The following is a 15779-nucleotide window of genomic DNA, read 5'->3' as shown; positions in this document are numbered from 1 at the left end:
ACAGAAACAAATATTTTCAGTTTAAGGACAAAAAATAACACACCTTAGAGATGGTAACAGGAATTTGAATCAAAATCATCGGCTGTAAAGCAGATACAGAGAATTTTTTATAGAGAATATAAAGTGCAATTAAAAGTTTACTCTTTGTTACTGCTTAACTTTAAAACAGGAACTAAACTCCTATATACAAAAAAATCATTGAATTTGCACAGGACTTAAATGGTCTTCATCTCCTGAACTAAAAAGATTGGAGTGTAATATATCTTAATTAAATGAATCATAATCCATAAAAAAAGGCTGGCTCTGGCAATGAAAAGGCCTCCCAGGATTCTGTTGCTTCACAGTGTGTTAGCCCCAACCTTGGCAACTTCCACATGGTGTTGACCCTGTAGGTGTACAGATGTCAAGAACTGAGGTTTGGGAACCTCTGCCTAGATTTCAAAAGATGTATGGAAACCCCTGGATGCCCAGGCAAAAGTTTGCTACTGGGGCAGGGCCCTCATGGGGAATCTCTGCTAGGGCAGTGCAGAAGGGAAATGTGGATTCTGGCTGCCACACAAAGTCCCTACTGGGGCACCTCCTAGTAGAGTTGTGAGATTGAGAAGCGGGCCATAGTCCTCCAGACCCCAGAATGGTAGATTCACTGACAGCTTGCACCGTACACCTGGAAACACAGCAGACACTCAAAGTCAGCTGGTGAAAGCAATCAGCAATGGGGCTATACCCTGCAAAGCTACGTGGAGTTGCCTAAGACCATGATGAACCCACCTCTGACAGCAGCGTGACCTGGATGTGGGACATCGAGTTAAAGGACATCATTTTGGAGCTTTAAGATTTGACTGCCCTGCTGGATTTTAGACTTGCATGGGGCCTGTAGCCCCTTTGTTTTGGCCAGTGTTTCCCTTTTGGAATGGCTGTATTTATCCAATGCCTGTACCTCCATTGTATCTAGGAAGTAATTAACTTGCTTTTGATTTTACAGGCTCATAGGCAGAAGAGACGTCCCTTGTCTCAGATGAGATTTTGGACTGTGGACTTTTGAGTTAATGCTGAAATTAGTTAAAATTTTGGGGGACTGTTGGGAAGGCAGGATTGGTTTTGAAATGTGAGGACATGGGATTTGGGAGAGGGCAGGAGTGGAATGATAGGGTTTGGCTGTATCCCACCCAAATTTCATCCTGAATTCCCATGTGTTGTGGGAGGGACCTGGTGGAAGATAACTGAATCATGGAGGCAGCTCTTTCCCATGTTGTTCTCATGATATGAATAGGTCTCATGCAATCTAATGGTTTTGAAAAACGGGAGTCTCCTTGCACGAGTTATCTCTTAGCCTGCTGCCATCCATGTAAGATGTGACTTGCTCCTTCTTGCCTTCCGCCATGATTGTGATGCTTCCCCAGCCACTCGGAACTATATGTCCTATTAAACCTCTTTCTTCTGCAAATTGCCCAGTCTCAGGTATGTCTTTATAAGCAGCATGAAAACAGATTAACACAGTAAATTCTCAGATATGGGCATTTTCTTACTGTACTGGATCTCTTTACACATGAAAGAAATCTTATTTTACTATGTATGTTGCAATTTATTTTTAATCATCTTTTGCCTTTTTATTGTATGATATTTTTACCTATAAAGCTTCATGTATTTAAATCTGTGGACTTCACATAGCAATTCTCAGCTTGAGTTGCTGTGGGATGTTGGGTTAGAAAGCTAGGAATTTTAATATTATATCATGCCGACAGGCCAAATTAAAAACTAGCACTTTCAGATAACTTGAGTTCATTTCAGTGATAGAGTTAATCCTAATTCAGCAATAGTGGCACTGGAGATAAAAAATTATTTATTTTGGAAAGTTGGATTTGTAACTCAGATGTTTCTGACAGACATTTATAAAACCTCAGGTTCACCCACTTGCCCTTATTCCAGAGCTTCTTATTTTGTGCAATTCACAATGGTCCCTTATAATGTCACTTTTTGCCATTTCTATTATTCATGCTCTCTTTAGTTCTGATTTGTTTTCTTTTTCCCCAGGCTGCATTGTAAAAACTTTTTTCTACCGCTATTCTCTTCTCTTTACTACTCTTTTATTTCAGTATCTGTTTACTTAAAAAAAAATCATGCTCAGTATTTTGTTGTATAAATTGCCCTGTTGCAAAATAAATTCAGCCTGGTAACAAATATTTATACTCTTTTCATAAACATCTGTGTTGATTCCATCTTTTTATGTCATAAAAGCTATAAACAATTACATAATTAACTTCAGGAAATTAATTCATTCATTCTAGTTACAATGGGGGCAACATTTAATTATTTATTTCTAACAGATGCAAGAGTTGGCAATTGATTGGATTTAATGGATGAGAGCGAGGACAGGGTTAATATGACTACAATCTTTCCAGTCTGCAAGGCTGGCATTATAGTAATGCCTAGGCCATACATTCAAGGGGTAATGCCTAGGCCTTACATTCAAGGGGTAAAGCCAAAGTAAATAAAAAAATACAAAGATATCTATCTACCCTCCCGTTGACAATTAGTCACTGCTCATCATTTCCTGTGTGCCTGGCTACTACCTCATCTTCCCAGAAACTTCCCCTGGGCTCCCTGGGCCACCACATAATCCAGCAATTAAAAGGCTGGCTCTGGTAATGAAAAGGCCTCCCAGGACTCTATTCCCATTGTACAGCTCCCATCTATTTTGATGGCAGATAAACATTTTCACTATCAACTCTGGTAATCTCACAACAGAATAAAACTTGAGAGAGGAAAGGCGGATTTAGTGGTGAAATTAATAACTCATTCAGGATCAAATATCAAGAAATATGCTCAATCTCTTCTTGGTAAACAAAGCGTTAACCCTAAAGGCCTCTTCTAGCCCTAAGATTCTAATATCACCTTATACCAGAATTAGAAATTAATTTATATTCCAAATTTGACTCATGACATTCTAATGGAGATGAATTTAAATAGTAACGTGATTAAAAATAAAAAATTATAATGTAAATGTATTTGATGATTTGAACTTGAGCATTCTCCTGTTGGTGAAAGTTATCTGTATTTAGATATGAAATAAAGCAGTAATTAATTTGCATGACAAGAAAGATGATAGATTCCTGAATATAAAATCTAAGATACCTGCAAATTGTGAAAACAAGACTAAGGAACTGACATCTCAATTAATTACTCACTATCTGAAGTTTCCCTAGAGAAATAAAAGCTGTAATATCATTTAAGGTAATTTCATAATTTAAAATAAAGGGGAAATAAGCTTTGATGGAAGACTGAGTGTTGATATAGATAGATATCAGAGCTGGCCAGTCGCATTGGCTCATGTACATAATCCTAGCGCTTTGGGAGGCCAAGACGGGTGGATCACTTGAGCTCAGGAGTTCAAGACAAGCCTGGTCAACATGGCGAAACCCTGTCTCTAACAAAAACACAAAAATTAGCCAGGCATAGTGGCAGATATCTGTAATCCCAGCTACTTAGGAGGCTGAGACAGGAGAATTGCTTGAATCTGGGAAGCGAGGTTACAGTGAGCCAAGGTCACGCCACTGCACTCCAGCCTGGGTAACAGAGTGAGACTCCATTTCAAAAAAAAAAAAAAAAAGAAAAAGAAAGATATCAGAGCAATTTTAAATCTTCTCTTCTGTAATACTAATGTAACATAGCAAGACTCTACTACATTAAATGCACTATAATCTACATTGTAAGGAATAATATGACAAAACTTAGTCCTCGATTTCAGGTAGTTTATAATTAAAGAAGTCTCCCCTGACCCTGACCCCTAATCCATGATTTTACTTTTTGGGGTTTCAGATGCCTGCTGTCAACCACAACCTCTAAATTAGGTGAGTACAGTACAATAAGATATTCTGAGAGATGACATTCACATAACTTTTATTACAGTATATTATAATTTTTCTATTTTATTATTGTTCATCTCTTACTGTGCCTAAAGTATAAACTAAACTTTATCATAAGTATGGATGTATAGGAAAAAACCAAGTATATAAAGGGTTCCATACTATTCACAGTTTCAGGAATCCACTGGAGGTACTGGAACATATTCCCCCACAGGTAAGAAAGGATTACTGTGATATGAAGGGCAAAGCAGAAACAAATAACTTCGAAATAAGTCGTAACGCTTTGGATGTGCTGATAAATATTCCAAAGTGGCAAAGTAAATACGCAGAGGAGGGGGATTAAATTACTTTCAATATATAAGGAAATCTTTCATACGAATGACAGCATTGAAATCAGACCTGAACAGAAAATCAACAGGCAAAATGATCGCAGAAGGACTTTCCAAATGGTGAGGCCAAGCATATATGTAGGATAAAACAGCACAGGACAAACACCAAAACCGCAGAGTGAAACTGGCTGGAGCAGCTCTTTCCAAAATCCTGCAAATATCTTCTAGTAAAGGGCTGCTATTAAATGTTTATATAATTTTTAAAAAAATGTTATTGAAAATGAGAAAAGGCCTTTTCCTTTGAAAAGGCAGGAGGCTGTAAAAAACACATTAAATAAAATTAAAATATTGTTGTATAAAGATTGAAATTTTTAGTTAACTCGTATCACCTGGCAAACAGCTGAACACATAGTAAGTGCTCAATAACAATTTCTTCATAAATTAAATAATTAATTTGGGGTCATAAATAAATGAAGATTTACAGAAGTTAAAAACTGATTAGCACTTCAGGTATATTAGATACATGTATAATTAAATCAGTCTTTCTTGAGAGCCAGAATTATAAAGTGCATGGTGACAAAAAAATTCACAAGCTACAGCTGAGAAAAATCATTACATATATTTTTAGCAGGTGGAAGAATAGATTGCCAATTAATCATATATAGATTATGAAATTCCATTTATCAACATTTTTAAGTTTCAAGAAGTGATATGTAAGAGAATAAGAAAAAGAGGCTGAATCTTGCCTATTAAATACAGGTCTAGGATATTCAGGATTAAATGCAAGCAAATTGCAGGTGACAGTTAAGGGAAGATTTCATAGAGGAAGTGAGGAAACAAAATGAGAAAAATATGAAAGATTTACAAATGTTTCTTCTACATGAGTTCTAATGTTTTAGACAACACACAATTACATTCTTAAGCACGAGGCAAGGAATCAGTTGGTCATGATGATGCATAATCCTGCATGAAAACATCAGATGCATTTATCAAATATTATCTTCAAAGGTAACAAGAGAAAATGACAATGTAAATATGGCATTTTGCAGACAAATGAAGTTTGCATTTAATTATAATAAATATCATTATTTGAAATGACTACATTTAATAAAATGCAGAGTGGTAAAAATGAAACTTTTACTCTCCCTGTTCACAAACGGGGATTTTATGATGGACAGTTCACTAACTTAGCCTTTTCATTTTTCTGGTAGGCAGCAATCTACTTGGTGGCCCTTTACAATCAGTCCCACATCACAACCATGTGGTACTAATGCAGCTCTCTTCCACTAATGCTCCCTGAATTTTGAGTTCAGCTACAATTTCAGCTGAAGAAACTTCAAGCAATTGAAGCTCTTCAAGTATACCGCCAATGATTGCTTTGCAACCAGGACAAGGCAGTTTCTCAGCACTTTAGCTCTTCAATTGTTAAAATGAGCTTTAAATATTCTTCCTTCACATCTTTTAAAGAAATAGTGATCTGCCTATCTCAAAAAAGAAAAAAAAGAAAGAAATAGTGAGAAGTATAGTAATGATTTTAGTATTATGGTTTAACTTGTTGAAAATTAAGTACATTTCAACTGATTATTAATACCAAGGTCAAGTCATGCCTCTGTAATTCTCAGACCCTTCTCAATGTGTTTCAATAAAAGAACAGATAACTATATTTCTTCTATCCTAGATTAGCTTGAGATACCTAATTTAACGCCAACTGGTTACATACTCTACAGCATGACCACGTTTTTGTATGCTTCATAGATTCACAAGGTGTATCCAACAATTAATTTCAGTTGATGAATTTAGCAAAAAAGGCTCTGCATTCTCATGCAAAAGGACACTAGTTCCTGAAGTTCCCAATCTGTGACTATTATTAGCACAATTGTCTGAAAGACTCCAGCTAGTAAAACAAAATGTGATTGTAAGCAAATAAAGCATTTTTCACTTTATTTTTTTTTACTTTTTTTTTAGATAGGTGTCACACTCTGTCACCCAGGCTAGAGTACAGTGGCATGATCATAGCTAAGTGAAGCCTCAACCTCCTGGGCTCAAGCTATCTTCCTGTGTCAGCTTCCCAATGTCAAGGACTATAGGCACATGCCACCATGCCCTGCTAATGTTTTTATTTTTTTTCATAGCATCTTGCTTTGTTACCCTGGCTGCCACTTTAATATTTGACTGACATATTCTCTCTAGATTGAAGAGCACACTGCCTTATTGGTTTTGTATGACTAAATTTATACACAAAATAATACAGATATCTGGGTAGCTCTTCCGCATTTTGTAAGGAGATGATTCCAGACTTCTATAAATGTAGACAAACATTTCATCTGATATAAAGTTACTTATGATGCATATTACATGGACTTCATTAAAATATATGTAGCACCATCCAATATGTCAGCCCCAAGCCACATGCTGCTATAACTTCAAATGTAGTTAGTATGAATTGAGATGTAAACCTAAAAGATATACTACATTTCAAACTTAGTATTTTTTAAAAGTAAAAATCTTTCTTAGTGGTTTTATATTAATTCTATATTAAAATGATAATATTCTGGAAACAGAATTAAATAAAATATATTACTATATTAATCTCACTGGTTTATTTTTTCTTTGTAATGTTATCACTAGAAAATTTAAAATTATATGTGCCTTGCATTATATTTCCATCAGACAATGTTAGTTCAAGCTGTCAACAACAACAAAAAAAATCCACTGAGCAAATTATGGTTTTTAATAAGAAGAATTAAAAGTTCTGGATCAACAAATAAAGTAAAAAATAACACATGAACAGGATTTAGGACAAATATCAATGATGACAGGAACACAAAAATAGGACACAGTCTCTGTTGATCATTATATCATGAAATATAATGAGTTCTATCATAGTCACTGATTTTGAAAAAAAAATCTACATTAGACAATTTTGTCTAATTAAAAAACATGTAAAAAGTATAATAACTGTGTTATTAGACTACACATAATCATAAGCATCATATCAATTTGTATAAATATCCACACAGTGATCATTATTATTTAATTATAAAATTAATTTCAGGATTTTATAAAACTGTTATGCATTATATTTTATTGGAGACTAATGTGCCTTTCAAGTTTCATACATAAGACATTATTAAACTGAAAGGGTTATCAAGAATTAATTTTTATGTTAATGTTGCTTTTTATATGGCATCTACAAAGTGATCATTTTGCTAACATTGAAAAAGGTTTCTTGGTGAAAATGGATTTTACAGAATTATACACTGAATTTTTTACATTAAAATATAGATCATTTTTGGAGTAATAAAAGAGCACTTTACTCAAACATTAAAAAGGTATTAAACTTACATTTACAAAATTACAATCCTTTCCCCTAATGATTCTACTAATCATATAATTCCTTTCCAAGGAATATTTAAATTTCACCAATATTTCCCCTTCCAATCCCATCTCTTTATTTTCAAATGGGCTTTAACTTTTGAACATGCTGTTAACAATGGTATTATAAAATGAGTATTTCAAAATAAATCAGAACATCCTACACCACCGCCAATCTTCCCCCCAAGCCATTGACGACCCAATGACAAAATATGCTTATAAAATCTCAATATCTAAATAGTTTCTTTGCTTCTAAATCTGATGTCTCAAAAGTGAATTACTATTTCTTGTTGAAAAATACTTTTCCTATCTAATGGCCCAAATCCTCTGTAAATAAACCCTGGCTTTCTCTTGCTATTCTTGCTCTTATTCTAGCTCTCATTCTCTTAATCTAAGCCAACTGTCTTTCACATATTGCTGGCCCTTTCAATGTCTATTAGGATTCTTTCAGAATCTGTAACAATGATTTCTTCCTACTTAACTTCTAGTTACATAAAAGCTGTTACCAAGAAATGCTTTATCCACTTTTCCAGGCAATATACAATTTCAGATAATAAAATAAATTATGTTAGATTGTTTCTTAAATTTTCCTTGTATTTTTCACAACTATCGCATTAGCAATTATCAGAGTATCACAGGGTAAGTTCGATGTCCAGGTTGAAGCCTTTCACTTAATGCCAGGAATTACAATGCTATAAAAACACAGTGCATTTGTCATGAAAATACTATTGGAAGTGACTGCCAGGGTTCAAGCCCTGGTTCCACCACTGATTAGTTTTATGACTTTAGGCAAGTTACTTCTTTGCCTCAGTTTCTTTATCTGCAAAAGGTAATTAAGGTAGTACCTATCATTTATTGTGAAAATTAAATAAGGAATAACATTAAAATTGCTTACAGAATACCTGGCATGCTAGAGACCTTCAATAAATCATATTAGGAATAGGAATACTCAGAGTCCTCAAAGTCAGAAAAAAAGATCATTAAATTCTAAGATAATTCTGATCAAAGCTACTCAAAATTCCTGTGGCTCAGAAGTAGATTGGAGACAACAGGAAAGTCACAGAAACTCACCATTTGAAGGAAGACAATATATTATCTATGTTTTCTGCAAATTTTGGATTTTTATGGATGCAGATAAAAACGAAATTTATACCCCCTATATATAAGTGGTTAAATTAAAACCATTTCCCAGAGTTTTAAACCATTTCCCATGTGCCCCCAAATCTAATTCTAATGTAGTACCACATACATTTCTGTTACGTTAGGATTAGACACAAGTTCTGTTTAGAAATGACTCCAAAAACAGTTTTTATATTTTCACACTGAAAATCAGTCAGATTTGTTTCAGCCTCAAGGATCTTGTGTTTATGTAAAATTAAATAAGCTCTGGCAGTGAGCTGCACTTTTTGTTTCTAAATGGGAAATGGGTTACTAGGGAAAAGCCATCACTTTTGCCTATTTGCAATGAAAATATAGAATAAGTTATAAGATACAGGGCATAAAGTCCTTTACTGAGATTGGCATTACTTCCTCTACTATTATTTTGAGCAACAAAACTCATTTTCTCAGTGAATCAAGTTTAATGAAGCAATGGAGCCTAAGTCCCTATGGAAAAATAGAAGGTTTTCTGTAAGAGTTCAGAATGCGCGTAGAACTAAATAATAAATTAACCAAATGAATACCTGGCAGAAATGTAAAGATTGGTAGCAAAGCATGGATTATTATGAAGTTATCTCTAAGAGAAAACTTCAAATCAGTGTTATAACTCTTTTGCATAATAATGTTTGGGATACAACCTAAAGATTGAGATCTTTGAGTCTTATATACTTACTTGGTAGCAGCTAAACTGTGGGATAATAATCTCCACTTCTCTCCCCAGCTTCTCTTTTTTTTTCTTAAAAAAAAAATACTATTTGCATCAAATTCCAGGACACTTCTGGCACCATGTGTGTGGGTAAGCTTACAGGCAAATATCATACACATGCCGGCATGTGGCTCTCCAATGAGAATCTTCCTGCTTATGCAGCAGACGGGATGAGAAGGGGCTGCCCCCTCAGCACAGGCCAGCCTTCTTGAACTTGTGCCTGTATTCCAAGAGTGTTCAGGTATCTAGAAATTTTTATCTCTTTGGTGTTGGTTGCTGGCTTGTACATAATGCAGAGAGAAAAGCATTACTTAGCTTTAACCTCATGTTCCAGCTCCATTTCTCAGTGAGCTACGGATTCGAGTTTAGGACATGCAACAAGTGAAAAATGAGAAGTACTCTCTGCTTTTCCATTTATCATTCTCCTTTGATATCTGCATATTCAGCCCTTTCAGGGAGCACCTAGAGAGGCAGTTGTCTAGGGCAAAATGGAATTTGAGCATTGTCGGGTCCCTCGGCTTAAGATCATTTTACAAACATCATCATACCATGTAGAACAGTAGAAACAAAATATGCTTAAAAAAGAAAAAGTAGTGTGTTTCCTCTCTTTACATCTTTAATACCTACTTTGATATGCAGAGGTCTACAGTGATTGCAGAGCTCTAAACAACTGTTTGGTCTGGCAATCCCCAGACACAATTCTCTTAAAGTTTTGTTGTGTGGTTTTTTTTTTGTCAGAGGTTGGTGGGGAATGTAATGCTTGCTTGTGTTCCCTAGAACAGTATGGAATATCAATGTTATAGAAATCTTTGGAGAGATTAGGAGATGCAGAAATTTGATACTCACTTCAGCTATAAAATTAGACATCCAGAATCATCAGATCCAAGTTGAAAATCTTTACTAGTTACGGGAAATAAGAAAAACCTCTATTTTCACCACGAGGTTGAAGAAAATACACTCATTCTTAAAATTTCATGTAAATGCATCAGTTACATTTAGAAAAACAAAACCAATATGTAATCTAAAAATTACAATGAAAAAAATGTGGTTATTTCAATGTGTGTGCCTCTTAAAGTATACCCAGTTCGAGAGTAAGAAGATAAGAAAAGTCTTACCTCCCATCTCGATCCCAGTCATACACCTCCACTTTGATTGTTCTGTACATGGAAAAAAACATATACTTAAAGTTATTTAGTAAGATCAAAATAAGGTATGGCCGAGAATTTAAAAATAAGTTGATTTTCTTAGATAAAATAGTGTATGCTCGTAGGTTTTACATATAAATTTGATGTTAATTTTGCTAATCTCATTACTACAATCCAATTCACATCTTAAAAGAGGCTTCTAAAATCTTCATTGATTACTTAAAGAGAGTAAGAAGAGTCTACAGGGGAAGCATGTGCAGTTTGATAGAGCTCCTAGAAGGGATGGTATGAACCCACTTCTCCACTCTTGAAAATCACTGTCTTAAAGCAGTGTTTCTCAAACTTGGCATAGATTGGAATCATATGGGGGTGCACTTGTGAAAACATGGATTATTGGACCCTTTCCTGGAGTTTCTGATTAAGTAGGTCTGGACTGAAGCCAGATAATCTGAATTTCTATGAGATCAGCAGGTGATGCTGACTGATGCTGCTAATCAGGAAGAACATTATGAGAACCACTTTCTTAGGAAAAAAAGAGTCCAGCTAAATATAGAAATGCTCTTGCTAAATGAATAGAATATAAAGTGACATTATAAATTTCAAAGTAAACTTAATAACATATTGCTAATCAATAGTTCCATGATAAAGGTTAATTAAATAGACTTTTTCTATCATACGTAACAAAATAAAGATTGGAATTTTTACTTTTTATTTGCCTTTCTTTTGGGATGGGTGAGGTTTTTATATTATAATCATACAATAAAGTTTCATAAGAAAAAAAAACTTTGATATTAAAGTCTTCAGGTATATTATGGGAAAATCCTCAGGACCACCCCAGGTAATTGTAAAACATTAAAATCTCCTGTGCTACAACTATGGAAATTTTGTGAGTTAGCAATCATTAGTTCTACCAAATAACATTTTCAAGAGTATTTCAGGGTTGATAATATATCTAAGCACAGTGTTGAAACTTTCGTGTTTCTACTTGTTTCACTCTAGAAGCACAGTACTATAGAAAAGGCTAAGGCAATGAAGATGCTGAAATAACTTTTGAATAATAAATTAAAATTTAAAATGAATAATGTATTTTTTGCATTTGCACATTTTCATTTTTTGAAAATAAGTTTAACCAAATTTTAATTAGCCAACTTATCCCTCTTCCCCAAATCTTTGTAATTTTTAAAAAAGTTATTTGAAGATTTTTGAATAAACGGTCTTTCTTACCTGTCATAGTCTCCATTACATAATGCTCTGACTGAGATCTTGAATGCTTGCCATACCGGATTCAGAGTGTTTTTGACAACTTCTGTTTTATGACAAATTGTAAAACTGTAAAGAGAAAAGTTTTCAGTTATTTGTATGATTTGATTATTTTAACTCATCTATTGTTTTAGTAGTCATTACTCTATTTACTTTTTTGTTGAAAATAGTCACGCTGTTGCTGCTACATGAATTCATGAAAAGAGATATGTGATTTTAAAACCTGAAACATCAGCTCAACATAATCTACTTTGCGATAAATTTACCAAAGGCAATCTGAAAATTCAATAAATCCTAAAGCTATTTTGTAAACAATCTCTGTAAGCATTGTGGTGACATGCTGATGGAGTGAGAAATATCCTTGGGTCCCTAAGAAAACGAAGCTCACCAGCAACTTTGAGAAGAACAGCTGTGTTAGATTGCTGGGAAGAAAAACCTGGTTAGAATGGGTTTAAGAAAGAGAAGAGAAACTGAGGTATGGTGTGTGAACATTTTTTTTAGTCTGGCTGTGAAGAAAAACAGAAGAATTAAAGGGAAAAAAATGGATTAACCACAGGAAAGGTTTTGTTGTTATTACTTTCAATATTTATTTTCAAGATGGAAGAAATAACAGCAAGCTTGTCTGTTAAAGGAAAAGATCTGGTAGAAAGGAAACCACTTCTGATGCATGAGAGAAAGGTGGGAGCAATGCCTTTTAAGCAGATGAGACTAGATGGGATCCTGAACATCAGTGGAGGAGCTGCCGTTGAGAGGCCAGTCATTCTTCAAGAACATTCAGGAAGGCAGAGTACATGGGTTGACACTGTGTTAAGATTATGAGGAAGCTCTCCAATTGCCACCATTTTCTTATGAAAGAGGATGCATGATAATGAGCAAAAGAGGAAGATGAAGCATAAGTGATAAGTGTCTGGGATAAAGAAATGTTCATAGATTAAGGAAAAGGAGTAGAATTCTCAGGGAGCCCCAAGAGCCCATTTAAGTTTAAAATCACATCATGAATCTGTAGAAAGATCATTCAGTGTATGGTTCTTTCTTTATCTAAACTGTTGGTTCTATATATCTGAAGAATTCCCAAGGGAAGGAAGACAGCAATTCACAATAAGGGGCAGAATTCATGGAGCCTTACGCTCGGTTTTCTAATTCAAATTCTAGTGTCGTTTCTACAAAACCATTCAATCTTAAGACATCAATCAGCTCCTGGATATATGTTCTTCCTTTGTGTAAATTGATGCAGCAGTTCCTGAGCTAGAAACATTTAGAGTGATCTTCATTGAAACAATACATAAACAGCCTTCTCAAAAACCTAGGCCATGAAGTGTTTCAAATGCAAGTATCTAACAGTCATGGAACATGAAAACATTAATAAATTTCATAGTGAATACATTCCCCCTAACCCCTACAAAGAAATATCCCCCCTTTGTTAAATCTTTAAGCTCACTTACCTACTCTCAAGCAAGAGGGATTTATTTCTATTAAGAGATAAGATGGAACATAATATTTTATATGAGGATCAAATTTTTATTATAAGACTGATGGTATTAGTGCCTTCTCATTCCGGGTAGTATCCTCTCCCATCTGTGGAAACTCATGTTATTAAATTGACAGAGCCCAGGAAAATGTATCTGTGTTCAAAAGTTCTCAGAGGTGACTCACCTGAAGCAATTAGAAGTCACTGGGGGAACAGGCATTACAAGTAAGACAGAGGGGCAGACAGAGAAGACTCCTGGAAAGGTAATGAAGATGTCTAAAGCAGAGGAAGAAAATCAAAGTGGATAGGAGAAGCTGGAGGAGGGCTGTGGGGGCTCAGAACAGAGGGAAACAAATCAAACAAGGCAAAGGTACCAAAAGTTGTCAAGAAATATTCATAGAAAACAAATGACAGAGGGAAGGCAGAGCTGTATGTTGGTTTGTTTCAGAAACAAACAATATATTCATTAAGATCCATTCATAAAAATACAATACATTCTTAAAGATCTACAAAGGGAATTTCTCTTTTTTCATATTCTAATAAATAGCAAGTCTTTGATATGTTGATAAATATAAATAGCTTGAAAGATAATAGCTAGATAGATAACAGGGAGAGAGAAAAAGAGAAAGAGAGAGAGAGACTGAGAGACCAGCTGACCATCTTCAGACCAACATGTCCAACCATTTACTGACTTTTTGGCCTCTCTGCTTACAGTTAAATCAAAATTTCTTTTATATTCCCAGTGTTACCAGCTGCAGTAATTAAATACTTTTGATACTTGCAACATTTCCTCTGAAGGAAGGGACGTCTTTCTTACTGAGATATTTATGAGGCAGGTAGTCATTTATTGCCTATTAATCATTCTCATTTCTAATGCATTAATGTGATATATACAGCAAATCCTCACTGGTAAGGATTCCAGTCCTGGTATAACCAATAAAAATGCTTCCAGGAGTCCAATGTAGCTTTTCCTAACATTCACAAGTATTTCTATATAATGTGTGTATGTATTACAAATAGTATTATAAGAAAATATATTTTTACTAAAAACCTGTATTATGATACTTTAAGTGAGGCCATTCACCAAAAATAACGATTCCAAAGGAAAAGTATTACCCAATCATAAATCAATGTTTTGTTACTAAATAAATGTCAAAGCAAGATATGACTATGAGATCATATAGTATTAAGGTTTTTAATTAATACAGTAGAAGTTAAGTTTTTCTCTTTCTTATGAAATAAGCCACAAACATACTAGGTATTAGGCAATTTTTAAAATGGCTTCTTATTAAAAATAAAGGTAGAATCTTTGCAGTTAAAAATAGAGACAAAAAATATGGCATAAAAGCATCTGTATATATTCAAAATACAACATGTCCATATATACATAAAATATCTGGATCAAGCTGGCAAACTAGGTTTCTGTGTGTAAATGAAAAGATTTCTGAAATGAGACTCGCTAACTTTTAAAAAGTTTTTTCAAATTATTTGATATTTTTTGATGAGTTGTATTTTTCTTAATGTTTAGATTTTATTTAAATGAGTATAATTTTTAAAAGCATAATACATTCTCTAATGAAAGTATCACTGGTAGCATTAGATGTGATAAAGTGAAATTTTACAACTGTACAACTAATCTTTATAGAGAAACTAATAATAATAAAAACAGAAAATTCAGGGAGCAAGTAGTTCATGAGAAGATTTTCATTCAAGAAATTCTGAATCATTCTTGAGGTTTTTCTCTATTTTTGAAATGCCTGGCCAAATGTTATTTTCTTCACTCTCCAACATTTTTCATATGAATAAAATTAGTGTTCAGATGCATATGACATGCTGACATTTTTATCACCAAAAAAGAAGGGAAATACACAAAATCTAATAGTATAACACTAAAGCAAATATATCTAACAGTTGCTCAGCAGCTGCATCAACAAACATCTCCCAATAAGTAAACCATCATTTTAAAAGGCCAGTGCATTCATTTTAAACAGCAAACTTTCTATATTATGTAGCATTTAATACTTACTACATAACACATTGAATAGTTTCATATATAAGTGTAGCAGTAGTGATAGTTTTTTTTCCATTCTACTCCCCTAAATTTTAGTTTCCAAATAACATGGTCTCTTTAGCTGTTATGTTACAGATAGTTTTAAAAAAAGAAAACAGTAACTATAACATAGTAACAATATTAGCTAATACTTATGTGTTGGACAAACTTAGAAATTTTTTTGTATAGTAACTAATTTAATCTGATCAACAACTCTGTGAGGTACCTATGATTACTACCCCATTTTACAGGTGAGGAGAAAATGGAAATCTCACATAGGTTAAAAACTTGCCTTAGTTTTATAGCTATTAAATAGCAAGGTTATTATTTAAATCTAGACAACAGAAATTAGCCATATTATTAACAGCTAAACATTCTCACAAATATTAATAGTACAATATGAATCACAAAAAAGCAGTCAAATA

The 15779-nt window shown here is 34.0% G+C and overlaps 1 protein-coding gene across 4 annotated transcripts in view; it reads right to left on the bottom strand.

The window, feature by feature from the left end:
• The window catches only part of CPNE8 (copine 8), a 261517-nt gene that overhangs the window by 98351 nt on the left and 147387 nt on the right, over positions 1-15779 (bottom strand). For all 4 annotated transcript variants that reach the window (XM_002752370.6, XM_054238177.2, XM_035255835.3 and 1 more), the window contains 2 exons: positions 11801-11905; positions 10547-10588 (listed from right to left, as the gene is read on the bottom strand). In XM_002752370.6, the coding sequence (XP_002752416.1) occupies positions 10547-10588; positions 11801-11905 (147 nt within the window). The remainder of the gene's footprint in view (positions 1-10546; positions 10589-11800; positions 11906-15779) is intronic.

The sequence above is a fragment of the Callithrix jacchus genome, chromosome 9, assembly GCF_049354715.1.
Source record: "Callithrix jacchus isolate 240 chromosome 9, calJac240_pri, whole genome shotgun sequence".
Lineage (NCBI taxonomy): Eukaryota > Metazoa > Chordata > Mammalia > Primates > Cebidae > Callithrix > Callithrix jacchus.
This window is presented reverse-complemented; position numbering and strand designations above follow the sequence as displayed.